The sequence below is a fragment of the Pimephales promelas genome, chromosome 11, assembly GCF_988280905.1.
Source record: "Pimephales promelas chromosome 11, fPimPro1.hap1.1, whole genome shotgun sequence".
Taxonomy (NCBI): domain Eukaryota; kingdom Metazoa; phylum Chordata; class Actinopteri; order Cypriniformes; family Leuciscidae; genus Pimephales; species Pimephales promelas.
The window spans coordinates 15,100,570-15,126,299 of record NC_142779.1 but is presented as its reverse complement, the minus strand read 5'-3'; the positions used below and the strand labels follow the sequence as shown (position 1 = coordinate 15,126,299).

Genomic DNA, 25,730 nt, shown 5'->3' with positions numbered 1-25,730 from the left:
TAAATTAACTAAAAATATATAATATGTGTATTGTAAACACAAGGTGTTCTTGTTCATTTGGCCTATTTATTTGCCTCTCTACTCCCTTGGCAGTTTTGTTAATGAAAGCTTGAACAGCTTTTGCACAGCTGTAAGAAAAGCCCATATGGCATAATTATGCATTATATAAATCTATTCTTATTGTGAGTAATTTTTTAATCCAGTCTATTTGCACACTGTGCACAAAAAAAAAAAAAAAAAAAAAAAAATCAGACGTGTGATAGTTAGGCCTACTTTTAAAAAGAAAAAAAGAAAAAACATGCCTAACTGCATGTAAACCATAAAAAATGGTTCTGCCATGTCCCAAGCCTGATATGACCCATATAATGATTTTGTAATCACCCAAGCCTGATATGACCCATAGAAAAAATGTGTAATCATAATCATAGTTACTATGTAGAGATGTGCTAGATGGAAGCAGTGACAGCTTCTGATGATGATACTGCAATGTAAGGTTAGTGATAATGTTATTCTGGACAGTTTCCCTGGATTACATCGACAGACGACAGTCAGGTGAATTGAACAGCTGCATTTGTCATCTCACTTTCTTACACACACACACACACACACACACACACACACACACACACACACACACACACACACACACACACACACACACACACACACAGAGAGAGAGAGAGAGAGAGAGAGAGAGAGAGAGAGAGAGAGAGCTGCTCAATCAGTTTTTTTTATTTCATCTAATGTTTTTTTTTTCAGCATTTTGGTCAGACATTGTGACAGATTATGTTTTAAAAGTGCCTTATTCTGTGCTGTCTATTTAATATAATTTATTGGTTTATATTATTGTGCCAAAGTATTTGCATATTGCATAATGCTAACAATGCAACTTCATAAGCATACAATTGATAACATTAAAAGAATAAAACTTGTGATGGAGAGACACAGGTGGAAGAGTGAAAAATACACACACATTAATAAAATAAAATAAAAAGGTATAGCCTAGTAAAAGTTTTAAAGTTTGAATGCAATAAAATATCGTTCGCATCATTGAAATACGAACCGTTTACTTGTTAATTCAACTCTATTGCCTTACCGACGTTTTACGCAGGCTACATTTGATTTCTTTTCGGATCACATGGTCTGTCTGGCAGTGGCTCCGCTAGATCTGCGGTCTCCGTGATTACCGGATCATAGAAGCGATTTCAATTGAGCCCCGATCAGGAACCCAGAAAGACTCAGTTATGAGCTTAGTCTTGTTTTTTGGAGTTTATATGTGTCTGCTGAGGAGAATCTGATTGTCACCACAGTGAGTAGACTAGTTAATTCATACACTTTTGTAAGTCGATTCAAGTCAAGATGATGCGGGCGGGTAAAGCAGTATCAATAAGGAGATCTCTCAAATTGTCTCAAAATAGTTTCTAGGACATTGTCAGAGTCTTCGGAGACAGAAATTGTACGCATAAACGTGTTGTTTCCTCTGAGCCGCTCGGCAGAGAGTGAACGCGTTTTCTCTCTCAGCTCGACTGACATAAATGGGCATTTGCAGAGGGAGTGAATGGCGATGACGGAACACTTGGAAGTTGCAAAGGCATATTTTTAATCTTATTTTTTTATTTCAGATATAGGCCTATTTGTAAACTGTTTTGGAGGAATAAAAATCAGAAGCGAGCCATGCAGGCTCAGGCGGCGATTTACGGTTGTTTGACAATCAAAGATGGGGCGTGTAGGCCTATTTTACTAGTAGGCTAGGTAATATAGTAATAGGCTAGGCATATAGGCTAAGTATAAAATAAATTAAAAAAAAAACATAAATAGAGTATTGTTTTGACCGGTAAAAAACAAAACAAAAAAACATTTCAGTAAACAAAAGTTAGGCTATAGAAAACAAGTTTGCACTCGATAGGTAAAAAGCAAGTCTATGACCAAGATTTGTTTAAAAAATTGGACACTTTAAAAAGTATTTTTACTTGGGTGTTTGGGGCGCCACATTTCTTAGAGTATATGTTTGTGTTCCCATTAGCTCAATTAACAAAACTCCACAATAGCTGTTTTCACAACTTTCAAAATAGGGGAAAAAAGAGAGATTGATAACTCCAGTCAGAAGAGAGAACACCATTCCCACAGCTGTAGATATTTGACGCAAAGGTATAATACAAAGTACAGTGTTATATATATATATATATATATATATATATATATATATATATATATATTAAAATTTAAAATATAAAAACTTTGCAGGATTTACGATGTTGAATCACTGGCTGTGAAAAGGGTCCACGAACTGCCTTCACTTTCGCGCCAGGATGTAACCATAGCAACAGTATTCGGCATAACCCATTATCGGACGGTAAACACAAAACAACTGTCAATCTTTATCACCTTTCTGCACTTTTACTGTAGTTGTAGTTAAAGTATATCATGGAAACCTGTATTTTATTAGTAGCCTATTAGTTTGCATTAAAAAAAATCATATAGTTGGCTAATGCTCTTTAAAGGACGGCCGCACTGTTCGCACACTGAAGCGAAAGCTTCATAAAGCTGATAATTTGTCTATTGGGGTGTCTACGTGCTACATTAGATTATATATTGTCAGCACATTTGAACTGGAAGAGAGTAGCCTATGGTTTACAGATGAAGAGAGAGAGAGAGAGAGAGAGAGAGAGAGAGAGAGAGAGAGAGAGAGAGAGAGAGAGAGTAGCGTTTAATGTCGAGTGATGCCCTCCCCTCGCCACATCTACTCCACTGAGATGGTGACGCTCCTTCAAAACTCCAGTCTCACGGCGGCGAGCGCAGATTGCTTGAGTCATCAAGGTTCATAACTTTACCAAATATTTCATAGCTTATTTGCAAACGAGCTGGATGCCTGCACTTGTCAGTATGCGATCCTGTTATATATAATCTTAAAGAGAAGAACAATAAAATATTCTTATGTTTTTACACAGGAGACTGTAACGCTCGTCTTCAGACTCTTTATATGCGCGCACCGCTGGTGCCAGACGCGCGTTTCCAGCCTGCGCTGATGATGCGATGCCCCGCAACCACAGTGGCGATGAGGGCGGTACTGGTCTCTGGATGAAGACCTCGCAGCCCTATGGCATAAAAGATGTTGAGGCCGGTCGTGGGACGATGAACAACGCGACCAGGACAGTCGACAGTTTGCTGTCGACGCCGGGCACAACAGGTGCAGCAGGCTCAGAGAACCAGAGGAGAAAGCAGGGCGCCCGGCTGAGCCTGCTGGGGAAACCGCTCATCTACAGCGCGCAAAGCGGCCGGAGAAACGCGCGCTACAGGAAGCTCCAGAACTACCTCTACAATGTCCTGGAGAGACCGCGAGCCTGGGCATTCATTTACCATGCCTTTGTGTAAGTCAAAAAATCTCACACTTTTTGTTGATAACATCATGAATGTTCACAACTGAAGTTCACATGTTAGGTTGTTCAGTTGTATATAGCCAACTGCATATGACATGGCTAAACTATAGCCTACAATTTTTATTTTAAATGTCTTATTTTCTTTCAGAGAGTGAATCCTAATTGTGTTTGAAATGCTTAGCATTTGTATGTCTGAAAGTTTTATGAAAGAAATGTAGGGATGCAGAGAACTGTAATCTGCTGGATGCTAATAAGTTCATATTCCAGTCTCTTTTCAAATAGAACAGTTAAACATAACCTAATGACTTGTTCTGAAAATGTCTCTACTAGTGTGGCCTTTGATTGACTTGGTTGTTTTGAATGCACCAGTAAGGTTTGTGTTATGGTGTCCATTTGCTATTAATGTTACTGGGAAATTTATGATTATGGCCTTTCAGAGATTTCCTCTAAACTCCCTGAAAGAGATGCTCCATATGACCCCAATTTAAAGGGAAATGCAAGCAGTGTAACATACTTTTTTTTGCTCAGATTGTCGCATCTGTTGGCATGTTGTTAGGAGTGTTTTTAAGGAGGAAGCTGAGCTGTCGGATGGTGAGATTGGAGCGCTGCGCTGTGCTTCAAGACAGGATGTTGTTGTTTTATTTGTGCTGAGAGGACAGCTGAGGTCACAGAGGTTAAGTTGTTACATCTGCAACGACGCATTGTCCCACATTAGTCAGAAACATCACAGAATCAGCACACTTGGACTGGGCTGCATGCTTCATAAAAAAATCAAGAGAGGAATGAAGTAGCTTTTACACGAGGTGCTACTTAGATGTAATTCGTTCTAGATCATAATTCTAAGCATTTGTTTTGTAGCCAACAATTCGCATAATTATAGATTATGGATATTGCATATAGCTTTTGAGGGTTTAAGTCAAACTCCGATTGTGTGCGTGTGCATAAAAAAGAAATGCTGTAAACAGTGATGTTTTGCGGTGAGAGGTTTTGTTATGAGAACAAAGTTAATAAAGAAAATCCTTCGAGACTGTTGGTTTTAAAAGACTGTGTGAAAGAAGACATGTGGGACTGTTTGAAGTCAATGAACAATCAATCACAACACAATCTTGCCCTATCACCATCACCACTGTGCCTTTAAGCAAACCATATGCTGAACTGCTGTTTCCGTCATGCGCTCAAATCCTTTGTAATGAATAATCTAAGCTACTAAATGTCATTTTATTAAGTAATAGTCATCGTGCCAGTATGCTTGAGGGTCAAATGTACAGTAGAAGCATATGCCCCATAACAAACACATGCTCGATTCATTTCATTATTAATTATGAAGTCGTCATTTAGAGCTTGAACTTGATCTCAGTTGAAATATGTTATAACTTATATTTGAGTGAAGTGGTCATTATACGTCACGCGTGCTGTTCCATAAGTTAGTTAAAATGGTTTTAAGATGAAATTCTTAAATCTTAAATTAACATTTAATGAAAATAACAAGCAGTAAAAAGACAATATAGAAATGATAACCAAAAAAGGTTATTTGCTCAAATGATACTTCCAATAGAGCATTTATCTATAGACAAATAAGTGTTTGGAGTTAAGATGTGTGCTTTTCATTTTTGAGAACATTTTTAATGATTCATATGATTTTCAGTTTGTTTCAATTGCTTTTATGAATTAATTAGAGACTGGCGGAGTCTGAAATTCTGAAATGATACAATTTGCCGTGTTGTTTGTGTGTTGGATTATCAAATGCTAGAATTCTGAATTTTGCAACCACACCAACATGCAGCATATAGTCTAGCATTTATTATAGTATATGCCACACGTGAGACTATTATGCACTAGTCTTAATAGGTTCTTTAAATTGGAAGGATTTTAATTGGCCATATCAATAACTTCACAGTTGTCTGCTCACCCAGCAAATGTTTTAACAGCGCATCAAAGCAAGCTCTTTTATCTCTTTGTGATGAGCAGATTACAGAACTGCAGCTGAGCACATTTCACCAAGGTTAAAGCTCCGGTCCACCTCAAAACCTCACTTCAGCATCAACATCAACAAAACACTCTCTGATAATCATATTTGACACTCAGATAATTTAACGAGGGAATTTTTCTACTTTCATAAAACAAACCTACCTGTATTCTTTCCGTATATGCATTAATACATGCGGTTTCACCAACACAAAGAACACATTATGCTGCCATCATGAACACTTACATCATAAAAAGCCACATTCAGTTTCCTTTATCCCCTCAGAAATCACATACTTTCTTTACGAATGAAAAAGGAAATTGCACAGTAGGTGAACACTGCCATAATCATCTGTGTCTACGTCATGCTATAGTTAGATTCAAGCCTACTTTATATGACTGAGAATTCATCTGGTTCATTGAGTTCCTTATATTCACATTTCCTAACTGTGTTCCATTTCATGGTTTAGAATTCTACTGTAGATGGTTTAGATTGACTTAATGCTGAGATTTGTACCACGCACACGGGGGCAGTAGGTTTGTATTTTGCAACAAAATATTTCAAAATTCCCACCTGTAATGATCTCCTGGACTCGACTGTGACAAAAAGAGCAACAAAGGGCCTCTTGTTCTCTCTGCACTCAGAAAGGTGCTCTAGTTTGCCACTGACCCGGCAAGACAGAATGTGATCTATACAAGAGCCAGCCAACTAAAATTAGAGATTTTTCTACTTTGGCTTAAGATGTCAGGTTGGATTTAATTTTATTTCCTTACACCGGAATTCGGATGGGAAATTAGGAGGTGTCAGTTTTTGGTTTCATTTGTCTTTTCAAGTAATGCAGTATAGATTTGCTTAATCAATATTGACATCAAGTACCAATTTTCTAGCACCGTTTCATTGTGCAATCAGGTCTGCTTAGAGTACTACTGTAGTTTGGGTTTGACCAAGCTTTTCGCAGGTTATCACTTCGGTTGTCTATCTTTGCATCGGTCCTGATAAGATTTATTTCTTTTTCCTGTTTTGGATCAAGGGACATGTTTTGTTTTGAGAGAGAGACAAAAAAAAAAAAAGTTTTTCTTGAGCTGTTATTGTGTTTATATTTAAGATTAATGCACTTGTTTGATGGAGAACTGACCCACTGCCGTGCTGTCGTACGCTGTCAACTGTCGTAATCGAAATGCAAGCTGCTGTGGTGGAATATGGAAAAAAAAGTTGTCTCTCGCTAAATGGAAATAAAGATTTTAGACTGGTGACAGATGCAAAAAAAAGTGCAAAGATAGTGCAAATAAACAGGGTGTTATGTCTGTGTTCCAGTGGGAGTGAGAATGGTAGGGGGAAGGGCCTTTGAAAAGGACACCGTTTGATCACGTCAGGTACTCCTGACACAAGACAGACCTCGAAGAAGAGCTGCAGCCCTCAGACAGGGCACTGCTTGAGTATGTTGACTTGCCAGCCGTGTTGAGAGAAAACTAGCAGCGTGAAACATGGATCTGAGAATTTGGACATTTATGTCCTTTTGTGTATCACCACTGCAGATGAACTAGTATATCATTAAAACTTTCTGTCTTTTGAAAGAAAGAACCCGATAAACATTTCTCATTATTATCAAACGGTTGCTTAAGTTTGAGCATTTTTTTAAAGGACTTTTTTATGCAATAGAAATCTTATGTAACATGTCTTTACTGTCGCTTTTGTTCAATTTAATGCACGCTTGCTGAATAAAAGTATAATTTTCTTTAAAAAAAAAACACCAAAAAAACAAAACAAACAGATAATATAAAACACCAAACCTTTGTACAGTATGTGCCAGCAGAATTTTACAGAATATAAATGTGTGTTATTTCTACATATGTTACATCACTTCTGTGCACAAAGTGTGAAAAAAGGCTGCAGATTCTGTTTGGACCTGGCTATACCGCTGCTCGAAACTTTCATTAAAATTAATGTTGGCATTAAGTTTAATAACAGGAAGGCTATTAGCCAAAAACTGTTTCTCAAAGCAACAGTACTGTTTTGTCGTTGTAATGGTTTTTCATGATATGGATGACGAATCAATAGAAAGCCTCATTCGCTATAGTTAACACAAGGACTTTGTGATTCCATTCTGCTGATTGAATCATTTTAACTAGGTGGTGTGTAGTAAAACATCAGAAAGTGGTCTTATATTAGTTGCCCTTGCTGACAAGGGGCTGACTGATCGAGGCAGCTGTCTTCTCTTAATAGCAAACCCTTGCAACATAAGTAGTCTGTGTTGGTTGGCAAAACCCTGAGGGGCTTCCCTACCCAGCAGTGCCCAAGCAAACTGGGCTAAAGAGTAATTGCCTTGCCTAGAAATACATTGGGGGTCTTCCATCGTTCACTATTCCTTGTCTTTGAACTTGCCTGTTATGAATTATAGCAATTAGTCAGTATATACACTCACCTAAAAGATTATTAGAAGACCATACTAATACTGTGTTTGACCCCCCCTTTTGCATTCAGAACTGCTTTAATTCTACGTGGCATTGATTCAACAAGGTGCTGAAAGCATTCTTTAGAAATGTTGGCCAATATTTATAGGATCTTGCAGTTGATGGAGATTTGTGGGATGCACATCCAAGGCACAAAGCTCCCGTTCCACCACATCCCAAAGATGCTCTATTGGGTTAAGATCTGGTCACTGTGGGGGCCATTTTAGTACATGTTCAAGAAACCAATTTGAAATGATTCAAGCTTTGTGACATGGTGCATTATCCTGCAGGAAGTAGCCATCAGAGGATAGGAACATGATGGCCATAAAGGGATGGATTAATGAGAAATTGAACAGGTAATTCTTATAATCCTTTTGGTGAATGTATTCCTTAAGGTTTTCTGAATCATTTCTCATAATTTTGGTAGTAATAATAATTATTATAATTATTAATGTGCAGAATGAATGGGGTGAGGTGTGTGTGTGAGTGGGAGAGGGGGATTTAGTCTGTAAACCTATTTTCTGTTCCACACTCCGAAACAGAAGGTGGCAGAAATGAACCAATAAGTTGGATGCCAACCGCCATAAAATAGCAACAAGAAGAAGAAGAATCATTTCTCCTGTTTGCTTCCTGCACACATTGGCAAGTAATTTCTATCTATATGCATTGGAATTGGCACACATTCAGGGTAGAGTTTAACTTAAGAGAAGAAAAGAACATTTTTAGAAATGCATTTGTGTTGTGTGTCTACATTCTTAGACATTTTACATCCATCATGCTGTCTGACCTCTGACCCGTGTGATCTTTGATCTATGACGTACTAACAACATCTGTGGCAATGTCTACAATTTGAAAATTAGGAACAACTTTTTAGCTTCCTATAGCATTTACAATTGAAAAGAGCCTACCTAAATTTTCTGTCATTATATTTATTTTAAGTCTGCCAATTAGCTCAACTGATATTGTTTGGCTAATGTTTTTTGATTAATGCATTTGGAGATAATACTTATTTGACATACTGCTTTTTCTATATCCTACCATTTTAAAAAGTTTTGGGTAGTAATAATAATATTTCACAATATTACTGATTTAACTGTATTTTTGACCAAATAAATGAGGTCTTGGGGAGCATAAGAGACTTCTTTCTTAAGAGACTTTTGTATGGTATTTTGTATAGCAGAGAAGTATGCATATAGAGGGGGTCTGTCATCTCTCTGATTAAGCATCTCCTCAGATTCTGTAAATAATCATTAAACAACATGATTAGCTAGATTTAGCCTTAATAGAAACAAATTTAAACAAAATAAAAGTGTTTTTTTCTGCTCTCTTTGGTCTAATGACATCACTCTCTGTTTCACTTGGATGACTGTACAACATGTGCTTGAATTAGCGCATTGGTAAGTGTTAATGGACATTTATTTTTTTAACCTGCTGATAAAGTACAATACTAATATTTAGAAAATAGTTTTGTGCTCACAGCAAATTAGCAGACTGGAGTTTGTAACTCTGTTGAATCAAAGGTTAAAATCTTTGTTGCGGCAGCAAGCTTGGAAGAATAAAAAGCAGTCTCAGCACCTCATGCACCTCTTTAATTGGACTTGAAAGGTTCTGCTTTAGTTGTGGCAATTTTGCCACAGTTTGCTTTAGTTTGTGAAAATTATGCAATAGTGGTGTATTTGCACTTGAAATGCACAACTATGCTATTTTTCCCATATGTCATCAGGCTCGTGAGAGATGACTCATTAGAGGTATATCTTATTCGCATGTGTGATCCATTTGGTGTGCTGTCGGATAATGGCAGTCAGAGTTGGATTAGATTGTGTATTCCTGAAGGATCAGATATATTGAAATATATACTGTATAAATCTCCACATTCTTGTAAATTAAAGTCAAAAGCTCAGAAATACATAAAATAAATAGATTTAAGTTTTAGGGCAGTGGACAGTAAAAAGTTGATCAGTTGATTTAACTTAAAAAAAAGTTGTTGTTTTTTCAATTATACTTAAAGTTTATTCACTTAATAATTTGATTAAAACTAATTTAATAATTAATTATTTAAGGCAGTTGGATTCCTCACTTTTTTAATTTAAGTCAACTGATCACTCTTTACAGTGTGGTGTGTTAAAACCAAATAGTTCAAGAGAAAAACTAATACCTTAAGTCGGGACACACTTAGCGACTCCAAGGCTGATTATGAATGTAATTTGATACTTACGACTGATCATGCCCAAACGTGCTGAGTCAGAGACAGTTGCTTTCAAGTGGTTCACAGTTGGTTCACAGTTGATGTTTAACATCTGCTGTTGGAAACAGTCTGTAAGTGTGTTTAGTTATTCAGCTATTCGTCAAATGTGTCCTCGGGCACACAGAGATGTCTGCAGTCACTTTCAGGCTTGTTCTTTGGAAGTTCCTTCACCTTACTTGGTCTAGATCAGTGACAGAAGAGTAACAGTGTGACACAATCCCCTCTAGACCTTGACTCCCTACTCCAATTTGGCAGGAGATTATGGTAAACTCCTCCTGAACACAACATATTTCCATTTATTTGGCCATTCAAACTTATCTATGAAGTGGCCTTGGAGAGCTGGAAGATTATCTAGCCCTTACTAGTCCTGCCAAACAGTCTAGAGAGGAGAGATTGTCATTTTTCAATGGCAACAAAAGTTTAAGCTATAGACCATAGATCATGTTGCCCCTTTTCAGCGCTGCACTCATTGTCTTTTGTTTTCTGGTCTGTATTTTCACAGCGATCTTGCCTATTTATGAATGAATGGCTCGTTTCAAAATATTTCCGGTCAACTGACATTTATTAAGACATCTGCTTAAACATTACAATCCTCATGATAACTCTCGTTAACTTTACATTAAGTAAATCCACTTCAAAAAAGCGAATTACTCCTGGACATGAATGCCAGAGATATATAGAGAGCGACCGCAAAAACGGAAATTCAAAGACAATATTCTAAAGATGGCGGAGCCCTTGTTTCTCTGGTGCATAAGGTCTATTGAGGCCAGAGACTTCATTACTGTGTTAAATGAAAAGCATATTTTGAGACTGAAAGCCAACATAGAAAAGTACTTAACTATAAAAAGGTCTGCTGAAGTTTCTTAATATACTATAGTTCTGACCTGTCAAACTGATCTCAAGGCTCTGGAGGAACTGGTTATTTGCTAGTTTTTACCTATTTGATTGGTTTGTATGCACTGTATGGTTAAAATAGGTTCTGCTCTCTCAGAGGAAATAAGAATCTGGGGAGGTACATGGGGAGATGGATGTGTATTTATTTAAAGGCCCACTGATATGCCTTAAAACACTCAGTAGCTCGCAAAGATTTTGAACCACTTCAAATGTTGGAAATTTAGGCCTAATCTATCCCTGTGATGGCAAAGCTGAATTTTCAGCAGTGTCACTTGATCCTTCAGAAATCATTCTAATTTGCTGATTTAATGCTCAAGATACATATTATTTTTAGCAATGTTGAAAAAAGTTGTGCTGCTTAATATTTTTGTGGAAACTATGATACTTTTTTTCAAGATTCTTTGATCAATTTAATAGAAAGTACAAAAGAAAAGCATTTGAAATAAATGTTTTGCAACACTAACCCAAAAACTGTTGAACAGTAGAGAGGAGCATACTGAAATACACAATTTGTACATAAGTCTAAAATAGCATTTTTTGGGAGTTCAAGTTTAATTTCTGTGCCCTGTGAGTAGAGTGTCCATGCTAGAACTCCCACACTAGCATTCTAACAGCTCTCTTACTGCGGATCTCAGTTCTGAAGAACACCAGGCATTCCTCAAGCTGATAATCTCATACGCCACAGGCCAAACAAAACTAACTCGTATTTGTCTTCTGAAAACGTGGAAGGTTGGAACAACCGAATTCTTCATTTGATAAGATTTGACCTCTTCCAGCAAGACTGTGAAACACCTTCACAGCTTTTTTTCTGGGGTCTAGTCAGAGATCTAGCCAACATCACTGCTCCAAAGTGAATGTACAGTATAACAACAGCACAAAACATTTGTGCAAAATTCACTTTAGCCGTTAAGCATGTACTGTAGATCCTAAAAGAGGAAAAGAGTGTGTGTGTGTGTTCTGTCAGTGCCATTGAAATTGGCAAAAGTGCCATAAAATTAAACATTAAATGAATTTAATACAAATGAATACAAAAAGAAACATTCTTTGTTCTAAAAGAAGCATTACATTGACATCAAAGCATGACAGTATACAGTACCCCCCACTCCCCCTAGCGAAGAGCTTCATCCCAGGCTGGTGGCCAGGCAGCATTGAAAAAACCTGACAGCTGTTTTTTTTGTTTTGTTTTTTTTTTGGCATGACAACATTCTCCTCTGATATGCACGTGTGTGAGAGTTGTTTGCAAAAAGCTGTGAACTGTCAGACGAGTACAGTATATTAAGCCTATCAAGCTGTATATACAGTATACACTGCCCATTTTCATCTCCTAGATGCCAGTTACACTCCAGTCTGATCAAATTAAATGCTCTTTCAGTGATGCTTCCAAGCCACATTGTTTTGGAGACAAACTAAATGGCATTTTGGAGATTTGGATTTGTTGGAATAATTTATGTTAGTTTACCTCTGGTGTTGATTGTGAAAAAGAATTATTGTTTTTGGCAGTTTCATGAGAACTGGATTGGGAACAGAGCATTGTAAAATATATTTATTGGAATATTTCTTTCATTATTTTTACGAGATATTTATATATAACTATTATTTACTCATAATGCCTGCAGTTTGAGCTTTCTGCATATTGCTGGGCCTGGGTGCTCTCATTATACCAGAGGAACGTCACATTCCTCCTGCTGTTTGTGTTGGGACAGCGTTAGGTTCTGCGAGGAGCTCGCCATGCACTCAAATCTTTATTTGTGGTTCCCAGTCTGATTGACAGACCACCCAGTACACCCAAGAAAGCCTTCAGTTAAGGACACAGTCATGACCCCAGGCCTTGTTCCAGTTCCCGGTTACAAGGCTATGAGTTTCCATGAGGAACATGTAATTTAAACTTAGGAAAATAGTAAAAACCTGGAATTGCTGACTAGATGAAATGAATGCAAATAACAAAGCTGTTTATAAAAATGTTTTATATTTTTAAAAATTATTAACAAAAGATCTATATTGATTCAGACGGAATTTGGATGGGATCTTTGTAGTTTTTACTTGGATAGGAGTTTCTTTTGTTTGAATGTGGCATTTGTTTGGATGAATTGTGTCATGTTTTTATATTATTATTATTAATATTTTTTAATAATTAACTATTTTTAAAATATTTGTATCCATAACATTGACAGCCCTAATATAGAACATAGGCAAAACTGTATAAACTTAAATCAAAATTCAAAATTTTTGTGTAGATTTATTAGATTATGCCCATTTTTTATGTTGATGTCAGATTAAAAAAAAAAACTTTTGGAACTAAAAAAAGACTAAAAAAAACTAAATTGAAATCAAAATTCAATTCATACACATTCTTTTTTTTTGTTCCAAAAGATGATTATTTTTTTTTTAAATCTGACATCAACATCAAAGATGGGCATAATGTAAATCTAATAAATCTACACTACAGTTCAAAAGTTTGAGGTTGGTACTTTTTAAAATATATTTAATAATGTAATTTATTCTTGTGAATGCAAAGCTGAATTTTAGTGATTTAGTGCTTATGAGAAAAAAAATATAATTATCAATGTTGAAAACTATATTTTAATATTTTACTTTAATGCATCCTTGTATGAATGTAATAGAAAAAAAACCTTTTGAATGATAGTGTAAATGTTTTATTTTTCAGATGGGTGTCACAAAACCCAACATGACTTATGGTATAAAATTTTGATTTTATGTAAATAATTTTAAGAGGGAACCAAGAGCATTGTATACTCCAACAGTGTTCGCTCTGTCAATAAACTTTCTTGAATGATTTTATTCTCTATTTAAATTGGATGGCATGCCAGCAGTATTACAATCATTAATTGTTATTTTACCCAGAAAAGTTCCTTAATAAAGCACCAGGCAGCACAATGATACATATAGCTTTAGATTATTTAAAAAAAAAAAAAAAAAAAAAAAAAGTCAAGATAAATGAGAAGCATAGTGAAAAATGATATCACACAGTTACAGGTGTTTCTATTCTGACGAGATTAGATTTCTCTGCGGACGCCCGACACAGGTAATTTACTCAGGTAAAAACTAAAAAAACTGAGGAGTTTGATTTGGACGGGATTAAAATCACAAAGAACATCTGTAGAGCACAAATTTACCTCACCTCTTAAGGGAAATGAGACACTCCTCCATGCCTCTTCCATCCTTGACTACGTATATCTGACGTTCATCTTCTGTTCAGAAACAACACTGTTTACTTAGATGTAGGAAAGACACTTAAAAGAAAAGGTGAGCATATTTAATGGGAGAGAGGAAGTTACAAATCCCTTAAGGCTGAGCAGGTAAATAATATAAAAGCCAAAGCCAGGTCAGAGGATGTGTAACTTTGACTGAGTTTGTGCCATCCTTCCTGACGCTACCCCTGCAGGCCAACAGGAAGCCAGGAGACACTGTCCAGCAATGGCATCTTTGTCATCTTTGTTACACGTCATAGCACACTGCGTCCAGAGGCACTCTGCTATTGAGTGGGATTTGTTTATTGCTTTTCTAACAGGTTGAACAGGTGCCCACTAGAGTTAAAAAAAAGCACTTTCACATTAACCAAATTAACTGAATTCTGACATCAAATGGACTAGTCCGTACCAAAAGCTGTGATTTATTTTATACCTTTTTTCTTGCTTGATTGGATGCATTCAGTCAATTTTGAATGCTCATATCCATCATTCACCTGAAAATAGGAATGTATATTATTGGTTATTGTCCAATATCAGAGTTTTTAAAATTATTATTGGATATTTAATTGTGTATGCTCATTTACCTAATTTTTACATTCAGATTACCTTTGCTGTCATCTAACGCTCACTAAAAGTTAATCAACACTAATAATTTAAGAACACTTAATGTAATCTTTAGCAAATCTCAAAATAAATATCCATTCTTTACTGTACATCATCATAGTGTTGTATCGCCGAAATACACTTTGATTTTTTTTGTGAATTATTTTTAATTTAGACAAAATTATATAGATTTTTACTATCAATATTATATTGGTTATTATGCAAAGCAAGTTTATTTACATTTCATACCAAGTGGTAAACCGCAATCTTTTAGTTCAATGAAGTGCACATGATCTGAAGGATGAACTTTGTTGATCTTATGCTTTTTCCAGCAATGTTGAAATCATCTCTTTAAATAAGCACTTCAGTAGTGTTTATGTTACATGCTTTTTATCCTCCATAAATCAATGTTTAATGCTGCTCTTGCAGGATTCTTTTTGACATAATATTGACCGTTCTTTCTAATTCAAAGTGTTTTACATAAAAGTGTTTAAGAATAAAAGGAATATAAGAAGTAAAAAATATTAAAACATTACATACTGTAAATACAGTGATGTGAATAAGTTTGGACACCCATGCTCAAGTTGCCTAAAAAGAGGAATACAAAAATATTACTGTAAGGAAGAACATTTATTTATTTATGACACATTATTCATTCAGAAAGAAAATTGGTATCCTTAAAAGGTTGGATTTTTCCTCATTTTTTTAAATTAGGGCATTAAGATCAATTTCCAAAAGGTAATTTTTTTTATTCCTTTTTTTTTAGGTAACTTTAGCATGGGTGTCCAAACATGTTCACATCACTGTAAACTGATACTGTGTGATTAGTATGAATAGCCATAAGGAAATAATTATCAGGGTTTTTTTTATATCAGTGCTTTATCTAAAATCCATATCTGTCTTTAAACAAAAAGTGCTGAAGTTGTGGCCTGCAGTGAAATATATTTCACTATTGTAAAAAAAAAAAAAGTGATAGCAATCATGCTGCATTAATGCTTATACAGTAGTTAGAATGTTGTCATGACATACGAGTTAACTGGGATATATCTTTTAGTGTACATATGCGTCTTATATATTTTCCATATATTAGAGAGAGTCACTAGTGTCATGACTCATAAACCAGCATGTGTAAACATGAATTACCAAATGTGCTTTGCTAAAAAATGAATTTGTTTCTGTGCAGTGTATGCTTGCACGGGGGCCGGACCACCTTTGCGAGAAGCGCTGTTGTGTTAATTGGGATGGCAGATGGGAGGATTCACAGGGTGGCCCATAATACGTGTGAACCTCAAATGTCTAATCCTGTTATCTCTTCCCAATAGTAGCCTCTGAACCTTTACTAACATGAAAGAAGCATTATGTTATTAAAACATTGCTAAAGCACATTAATACCTGTTGCATCAGTCCACAGAACGGTGTTACTGTAGTCTTTCAAAACATTGACTAGGATCAAAGGCAAAGCTCCAGTGCTTCATTTGCTCTGGCAGAGAAGTTCTCCTGGATTCTTGCGCTGTTCGCTGCACTTGTTATGACACCTAACTTCACAAGATGTGAGTTTTATATAAATGATTATTTTTACAGCTCCTTAGGGCTCTTCAATAAGCTGTGAAGCTTGAAATTTAGGACTGATGATGGCGGGTATGTTTTGCTTGCCGTTCTATAAGTCTCTGTAGAATAAACATCAGAATGGCAGTTTAGTTGCTGGCCACTTTCTGCAGCGGCACGATGTTTCGGTGTTATTAGGCACCTGCCACGTCCGGCTCATCCTCTCAGGTCTGTATGATTAGCCTCCTCTAATAGTGCAAACAAACACTTCACTGTTTATGATATGTTACTGTAATATTTGTGAGCATATGCGTGCACGCCTGATGGGTCTTAAGTATTGCCACATCATCACAAAATGTTTATACCCTTATATTTATATTTCCTTGATTGATTGAGTTTCAATTTGCACCAGCACTGGGTGCTTCGGCTATAAGCACCTTATATACATGCTTTATGCTTATACACACGCATTCTCTCTCTGTAGTTATTCAGCCACATTGACATTGGCATTTGTAAACCAAATTGGCATCACTGGCTGCTGCCAATGTGCCAGAGGCTGGGAGAGGAATATTAAATTTTGATTATGAATAGTGAGCAATTGGAACTTTATGTGTCAGTGTTTTCATAGCTGACATGTTGTTTTTTATTTATTTATTTATTTATTTACTTATTTGACAGTATGAGTGAAAGTTCAATCACATGCTGTGTTTTGACCCAGTGACAGAGTAACGTCAGAGCCGCTGCCCCATGGGGAGCCTTCAAGAGTAGCTCAAAAAGGCATAATGTGGTGGGTTCACAACTAGGAAACAATTCTGATTGAATAGATGTTAATGGTGGGGATTTCTCAGCATACCAAATAAACAGCTTTTCATGTGGATTAGTTAGTTGCTTTTTTTCAATGTTCAGTAAAATTTGTATACTTTTAATCAGCAAGGATACACACCACCTCTATTTAAAATGGGTAATTTATGTAGAAGAAATAAGTTGAGTTTTACCGTTTTCGAATCCTTTCAGGCGATTTTCTGATCAGTAACCAGACAGTTTCTGGCCTCATTGACTTCCATAGTAGGAAAAAAAAATATACTTTCAAAAGTCTATGAAAATAAAACTAAGATGACACAAGCAGACAAGTGTGACAATATTGAACACTATTCTTAGAGAATAAAAATAAAAAAAGTTCTACTGTTTGTGTGTTTTCATAGTTATCATGTAGCTATTCCCAGAGCACATCATCTAGAAGATTGTGGAAAGTTCAAAGCTTAAAGCACATTAGCACTGTGTTCATTCATTTTTTAATGAAAAGCAATCTGAGATGTACCGCAAGGGAATATGTTAGAAGTTAGCAGTGAAGAGAAAATATAATTTACCCTCCAAAGGGTCTTGTATCTTGTTTTAAGGCCTTGTAAATGATCCAGAGGGTTCAATTAGAGTGTTAGTAATACAGTATGTCACACATTCAGATTACTTTGATAAATGATCAGCCTCTTGAGAATCAAATTGCAGATTGTGGAACGTGGACGTGGTCATGTGATGAATTTATCCTGAAGTTAAACACCTCACACGGGTTCTAACTGGTAGACCAGAGGTTTTACCCTTTTAAATTTTAACCATTTGAGTCCTCGTCTACGAATTGAATCAGTAACTTAATGTCTGATTAAAGTTTGGAGATTCCAAAAGGTTATTTTTCACTTCTCATTCCACTACTCCTCTCAGTATATGTTCCTGCTATCTTTTTTCTTCTTCTTCATGTTTGTGGGTGTTTCAGGTCCATATGTGGTGTTTTCTAGCCAGCATATATTACTTTGCCATCTGGATTAGAGATACAAGCCTGTTAAACCTTCTTATGAACACACACTCATTTAGACTCTCACTTTCGACTTTCACAATTAGTCATGTCATTATAGAACTTGTGAACCCTGAGCTGTTGAACTTATTTTTTTTTTATTTTTTTTTTAAGGGTATATAATGATTTTTTTTTTGTTTTTTTATTCTCACCTGAGGGTTGTTCCATAAAACAAGATTAGAAAATAAGCCAGGCTTATTTTGGTTAGTCAAACTTATGGTCGGTGAATTCTGTTTTATAAAGCAAACTTAAAATAGTTCCAACTCAGTTACCCTGAAAACTTATGCTGGAAAACTAGCCTGCATGGTCCGGGGCAGGCTAACTGTCAGGCTAAGTCTGAGTTCAGGCTTAACGAGCATACAATTTATACTCACCTGCTGGTATTTCGATGTCATTTTATTTTACTTTACTTAACCACTATTAATACAATTTTTTTTTTTAAATGAATAAGGAAATGTACTTTACTAATAAATGTAAGAAATTATAAGGTATAAATGCACTAAGAAATCTTCAAAACTTGTGTATTTATGGTGAGTTTGTTTAATGAGTTTGGTAATTAATGAAGTATATAAATAGGGAGTTGAACTCGTTTCCAAACTTAACCATGGCGTGTCCTTTCATGAGGTGTTGGATGAGGGAGCTATAGTCTTGCAGAGGGCATTTCAAAGAGAGAGAACTTTCAGAGACAGGTCAGACCCATTGGCATTAAATGACAGCTACCTCTATGAACGATATAGGTTCTCAAGAGATGGGATTGCATATATTTGTAGATTACCAAGCCCACACATATGCAAATAATTATTTTGTTTAATATGATCTAAACCATGACTGTGTAGCCTTTAAAATTTTCCACTGGCCCCTCAACTTTCTCCTTAGTTGAAAAAACACACAGAAGTCAAAGTATTTAATGTGATTTGTCTTTATTCAGAGTGAATCTGCCTGTTAGGGGTGAAAACACACAAATAAATGTTGTGAATGATCAAAAAGATATTTTTTTCTTTTCCTTTTTTTAAAAAAATGTTCTTATTGCATTTTTCTGTAGCTGTTGAATTTCCAGCTCTAACTTCCTCATCTTTAGTTTTTTATACTGGATGTCGATATCAATTGCTTCCATTTGTTTAAGGCAGTATCGTTTATCGTAGTAATATTTATTTTTTATTTTTTTAACAAAATGCACCATTACAATAGCACAAGTACATGGCATTACTGCTATGATGTACTTAGGCCTACAATGCGGAAAATCAGTTAGTCATGAAGGAAGAATGATAATAAAACACACACACACACACACACACACACACACACACACCTTTTATATACTCACTCCTTATATGATATTATTTTAGATGATGTCCCCCCCTCTATTTCCTCAAGGACGGGCCTCCCTTTATTAATTTCCAAAGCCAGGCAGCTCCTGTGCAGGAGTGAAGCTGACTGGTGGTGGCCTTCCCCCAGTGCCAGCAACCTCAGTCTTCTTTTTTGTCGCTTCATTAAAGAAAATAATTAAAAAAAAAAAACCTGAATAGTTGTAACTTCAAGCTGGCATTTATTACATATCTACATACTATTAGATTTACTATACCATTCAGAACTATATTTTTATATTTTATTTTCACCTGCAGCCAGGTTCTTTTTCCTTCACTTAAGTTGCTGCTGCGTGAAAGCAATTAACGTTACTGTTATTCACACACAAATTTTGCAATGTATTGAGACACACATTATTAAATGTTGGAGTATTTTAAATAGTTTACACCGCTACTTACGCATTGAGACGATCAGCAATTTCCTGCCAAACTTTCTCTATTGCTGTATTGACTTTTTTGGTGATGACATCTTTAAATTCTTCATTATGTTTCCGTTGCCGTGAACATCGCTGCTCTATCTTTTCCTTTTGTTGCCATGGTAGCCCAGTAAATCGACTGACCCATGCTCGACTTTTCAGGACTTTTAAAGAATGGCGTGCACTCGCAATTATCTAGACTATTTAAACCTGACTCAAATTAGTAAGATCATATGATCCTCAATTTACTGTTATGGAACCAATTTAAGCGCTGATGTTTAGCTCGGCTCATTCAAGTCAGGTTTTGGGCTTTAATCCTCGCTTTTCTAAGCGGCTTTTATGAAACAGCCCCCTGGAACATAATGTACTTCTTGAGGAATTTTTATCCCAAATATGTCTCGTCTACTTTTCTCATAACTAGCAGAGAGCGAAGAAGAAAGAAAAAAAAAAAGCATTTTGTTTTGATATGCAACAGTTTGTGGTCTTATTAAAGCATTTCCTGAAGCATTGTAAATTGTCACTTATTTGCTGACAATCTTGTTTTGAGATCAGCACATCTGAAAGGCATAAAACAAGCCGTTTTGTGGGTGTTACTTAAAGTGAAACACTTTGGTGAGATTACATCAGCCATTATCAAATCTGACAACAATTCAGAACTTTTTTTTTTTTTTTATGTTTTAGAAAATTGGTGGTCATTTCCAATGAATTTATACAATCTCATTCATACATTTTGTATGATCTTCTTTTTCCCAAATGATGGTTAGGTTTATGGATGGACCTTCATGCTTAATTTCATTAAAAAAAGAGTACAAATCCTTTTAAAATCACTTTGTAAAATAGTTGCATTTTCTCATGAGAATGGGTTGGTTAGTCGGTTGAAGACACAAGAGTTTATACACAGATATTTACAGCATTTAATACGTCTCTCCACATGTTAGTTTTCATATTAGAGTGTAGATCACTGATTTGTCTTCTCTTTTTTGTGGTGTTTTCGTCTTCATAAAATGTTTTATCATTCTCTTTTGTAGAACTCGAACAATGACAAATGTATGTTTGACAGCATTAAAGAAAATGAAGTCAGAAGGTTTTTTTTTTCTTCGTCTTGAATTAATTGCTGGATTTTGTGTGTGGTGGCCAGGCCATAAAACTGTAATGCTTTTATCCCCTTCTCTGTGGCAGCCAGAAACAAACTGTGTCATGTTCTCAGTCTCTCTTTCCATTATAAATCACATCTTTTATTTTCATAATTAAGAAAAGGGCACAAGTTAATAGTATAAAGTAAACAGACAGCGCCTTTAGCGCAGCTGTCTTCTAATCCTGTCTATAATTGAAATTCAATTGCAGAAAGAGATCTAAACCTCCCATGTTGAAAGCAGCCCTTTGCACTTTGTCTTGTCAGTATTAACAGTGCCTTTCAAGCAGTCAGAAGAGTGAATCAGAGCCACTGGTCTGGTGTTTGCACCACCACTCTGCTTAAATGCCTAAATGCCTAAATCCTGTGCTGTCTGAAGTACAAGCCTCATCTAGTTCAGTTTTATGTGCATCTCTGTGCATAATATGTTGTCAAGTTCTAGATGAACAAAAGACTATTGGGCACATTAGGGCATTTTTTATTTCTCAATACACAGAAAACATCTAGTATAATCTTGGTTCCCTGAGAAGGCAAATGAGATGCTGCATCAACGATGATACTGGAGGCCTTCCTTTGTATATGTTTTTAAGTGTTAAAAGAGTTCTTCAAAAAAGTTCCCAGTTATGTTTTTTTTTTTTTTTTTTACAGATTTTATTGGTCATGTCATTTCTGATTGCCTAATTCAGAAACAAATACTTATCTTAACCCTAACCTTAACATAGGGTTTGTAGATAAGTTGTTTTTCTGAACTCCTGTTTTCAACTTTTCTTGACAGGGGTTTGCTCTTAAATTGTTTCATTTAGTTTTCATATTTCATAATTTAGTGTTTGCAATAATAACTTCTCTCATCCATAGCTCTCTTTTGGTGTGGTTATGGTATCTTGATGTGAGATATAACATCCTAATTTAATATCCAGAGATAACTATAAATTAGCCAAATGTAAGTTTGGCTAAATTCATTCTTCAGATAATTAAGCTTGACACAACAGCAGGGACTTGACCATTGGTGTGAGATTTGTGCTGATAATCTGTTTGCTCAACCAGTGAAGGAAGGGGGAAGGTGTACAGTATGTGCCTATGCTGCTTGTGATTTTCTGAATAACTCACTAAATCATTTCTTTTTTTCTTTTTCTTTTTTGATAAAGGACACTCTTATTTTGGGCCTAATTTAACCACTTTCAGTGTTTAAAAAACTGCATTCAAGCATTTCAATTCAATGGTGTACTGCAGTGTAATTTTTCAAGGATAAAGTGTTCACTGTGATGCCCTATGGCCACTCTCCTATACAGTACATGCCACATTCATGGCTTCATCGTTGTACGAACCACATGAACATCCTCACTGTTCTGGTTGTCTTGGAAACAGGATATTAAAGTCTGTAGATGAGTAATAAAGCAGTTCCCTATCGCCATGAATACATGCCAGCGCCATCACGCTTACTTAATGACATTTATTTCCATTTGTAGCACACTCAATTCATGCTTTTCCTTTTCCACTCATTCAATGCAGAGAAACAACATTAGTCGACAACCTATATCCATCATCTCTTCTGATAACATAATCAGACAGACTTTAAGTCCTGTAATACACCTGCTGACGACAGCACACATTGCTGGGTGTGTCCATGGAAAATGGTCCCATCACATCTATCCAGAGGGCAACAACGGGCGCAGAGGTGTCTGACTATTTCTGACTGAGATTCTAGAAAGTTTTAGTCATTTTGTCCCCTTTGTGTTGGAACAAAATGTTCCAACACAATGTTCATCTTGAGGACTTTTTATCCCATGGGTGTCTCCTCTGCTTTTCACATTACTTAATTGTGGAAAGCAAAGCCCCAAAATAGCATTTTGTTTTGTGACAATTGTGACGTTTTAAGGTTTGTGAACAAATTATTTGCTAAGCTGACGATCTTGCTTTGAGGCATAGAATCAGGCATTTTTGTGCAGCTTCAAAAAAAAAAAAAGACAAAAAAAAATTGACAGCCACTGCCAGCAATTTTGATCTTTTTCACAACATTCATGGCCCTCACAGAGTATTTTGTTTTATGAATATCTGAACATGCAAATTGTAAAAAAAAAAATAACAGAGCCCCTGCTATTAAAAACAAACAAACCAAAAAAAAAATTATTCTAGCTTTATGCATTATTTTTTGTGGGTAAGTTTCATAAAACAGAGCAAAATTTTGAACCAAAAGCTTATTAAATCATGTTATTCATGCTATTATTGCTAGTTTCTGCTTCTTTTTTTTGCTTGTGTTTTGATCCAGAGATTCATATTCTTTTCGGAGATGTATAATAGCGCCGCCATACCATATAACATTAAAAACATGGATTGGAAAATTGTCAATGGCAGAATAAGAGTTAATATTCTCGACTGTCATGTGATTTTGTCAGTGAGTCTGGTATGATCTCACTATTTGTCATGTCTTTTAACGTTGTAAACATTTGAGTCTGCCCTCTGGAAAACTTGGGTCTCCTCTTAGTGGGTTTTAAGAATCTTAATGCTTTTGTGAGTTTAAATGTTTAATCAGGTTTAATATTAATGCATTCTTGCCTAGAACAAAATGTTCGTGTTAAAAAATGTTCGGTCCTCAGAGCGTCTCATTTGCGGATCATGTGGTTGTTCTGGCATCTTGTGTAGTTGCCATCATGTCACATCTGTACTTCCAGATCAATAACTGACACCCTCATTACTCTTGCACCCATTATCTACGCTGGGCAACAGCAAGGTCTTTGCCAGGAATTTCTGTGGTGGATATCTCCCACCCTGTCATAACTCGCATAACTTGGAGGAGAGTGTGGCAGTGGGCAAGCTGTGTCAGTCCTTCAAATGTAATGCAAAATATTTGTCACATACTCGTACATTTAGAAGAACCCTTTATATTGAGAGATATGAGAAAAGGGATCATTTTTTGTCTCTTTGTGATATTTATTTAGTTTGATAATCATTTGTTTTACAAGCCAAGTAAAGCATTTAAAAAAAAAAGAAAAGAAAAAAAAGAAAATTTAACTTAAAATGTAAATTATACATTTTGGTAAATTGCTATGTGTAAAACCATGTTTTGTTGTTGTTTTGATACAGGTACCATTACAATGACAAATTGTAAAAAATTGCTTCACTACATTTAAATATTCTGAATATTTACCCTATTTATGGCTGGTTCATGACAATTTGAATTATGTGGAGCAAAATAATGGGACTTGGGAATAGTGTTTGTGTTTAAATAGGAAATTAGACCCAGTGCTTCAGCATAACCCTTGCCATGATGACACACTTTACCCCTAAGTTGGGACATGTTTTTCATATTCTAGTCATCATAACCTATGTCTAAATTGTATGTCTCAGTTACAGCTTTTATTTCATATGAAAGCAAGCAGACATCCTGAAATATAACCATCTGCATTAGTTTCACTTACAGTATACCCCACATCCCCCCTTACACCACATGTCCTTGTGTCAGAACCTGCTTGTAAATTTTAAACAAATATATGTGTTTCAAGAGGTCTAATCTGATTCAGTTCACAGCCTTTAGTTGCTCTTAAGAGATTATTCCACACAAAATATGAGCACATTATTCTATTTAAAATAATTACTAAATCAACTAGGGGCAAATTATTATTATTATCCTTTCAGAACTGTGTAAATGATTTTTTTTCTTTGTGTTTATGTGTTGGCAAACCAAGCTTGAAATTCAATAAAGCAATTGGAAATAAACTCTTTCACTCTGCAATGATTTCTGTGTGGAAATATGCTGATCTGTTGTGTGTGTGTGTGTGTGTGTGTGGCTAATCTACTGTCTGTCAACAGAGAGTAGAAAAGTATGAGTGTTCCATGTGTTTCCCTTATTGAGTGGTGTGAACTGTGAAATAATGCCAATAGCAAATTGTCATAGTGCCAATGATGATTATTAGGACACATGAAGTTAGCCAAGGATGTTTGCTGTGCATAATTTATAGTGCCTTGAAATTTTTTAGGTAAAAATATTCCCTTCTGTGCATAGATCATGTGTTTTGTGTGGGATGGATTCAGTAACCTGTGACCAGCCATATAGAAAGCAGCCACTCTTTCAGCTGTGGCTTTCTGAATAGCTTGCGTTTGGAGTGTTTGGAGCGGCCATCCACTCTGCTCTTATTTGAAGATCTGGCAAAATGTTTTATTTACTCTGATAGCTCTGCATCTGTGCGAATTTATAGTTGACAGATAAGTGTGCTTGGTGCAAGGCTATAAGCTACCATAACATCAGTTTGCAAGCACTGCTTTGGTTCCATCATGTAAGCATTTTTGTAGCCTTTTATTAGTATTATTATTATTTTTTTTTACCTGATGTCACATCTCTGAAAATGTGGTCACAGTCGTTGGATGTAGTCTATTATTCATAACCACAATTGGTTCATTTCAGATATGATCTTTATTTTCACTTGACGGTTGTGATAAACATATTATCTGATATTTTGTTGCAATGTCTTGCTCCTTGGGGCAGATCTCGATTTAATTAGACCGGCAACTGTATTTCCTTAGCATGAGTTAATTGTTGTACTTAATCACTGCAAAGCTTATAAAGTGCTGAGCTACAAGGAAATTGCAGTCTCTGAACGGGGACCCCACAGCAGTGCTGAGTAGCGACGAATTCATAGAGATTATTAATAACCTGATATGAAGCATGTATTCATTATTTCAGCAGCTTGT

The 25,730-nt window shown here is 35.8% G+C and overlaps 1 protein-coding gene and 1 pseudogene across 4 annotated transcripts in view; one reads left to right on the top strand and one right to left on the bottom strand.

Moving 5' to 3' along the window:
• The first annotated feature begins 2,486 nt into the window (after positions 1-2,486).
• kcnq5a (potassium voltage-gated channel, KQT-like subfamily, member 5a) overlaps positions 2,487-25,730 on the top strand; it is a 106,754-nt gene continuing 83,510 nt past the window's right edge. For all 4 annotated transcript variants that reach the window (XM_089117041.1, XM_089117039.1, XM_089117040.1 and 1 more), the window contains exon 1: positions 2,487-3,368. In XM_089117041.1, the coding sequence (XP_088973167.1) occupies positions 3,034-3,368 (335 nt within the window). In that variant the 5' untranslated portion in view covers positions 2,487-3,033. The remainder of the gene's footprint in view (positions 3,369-25,730) is intronic.
• Positions 19,075-20,033, bottom strand: LOC148977155 (uncharacterized; annotated as a pseudogene).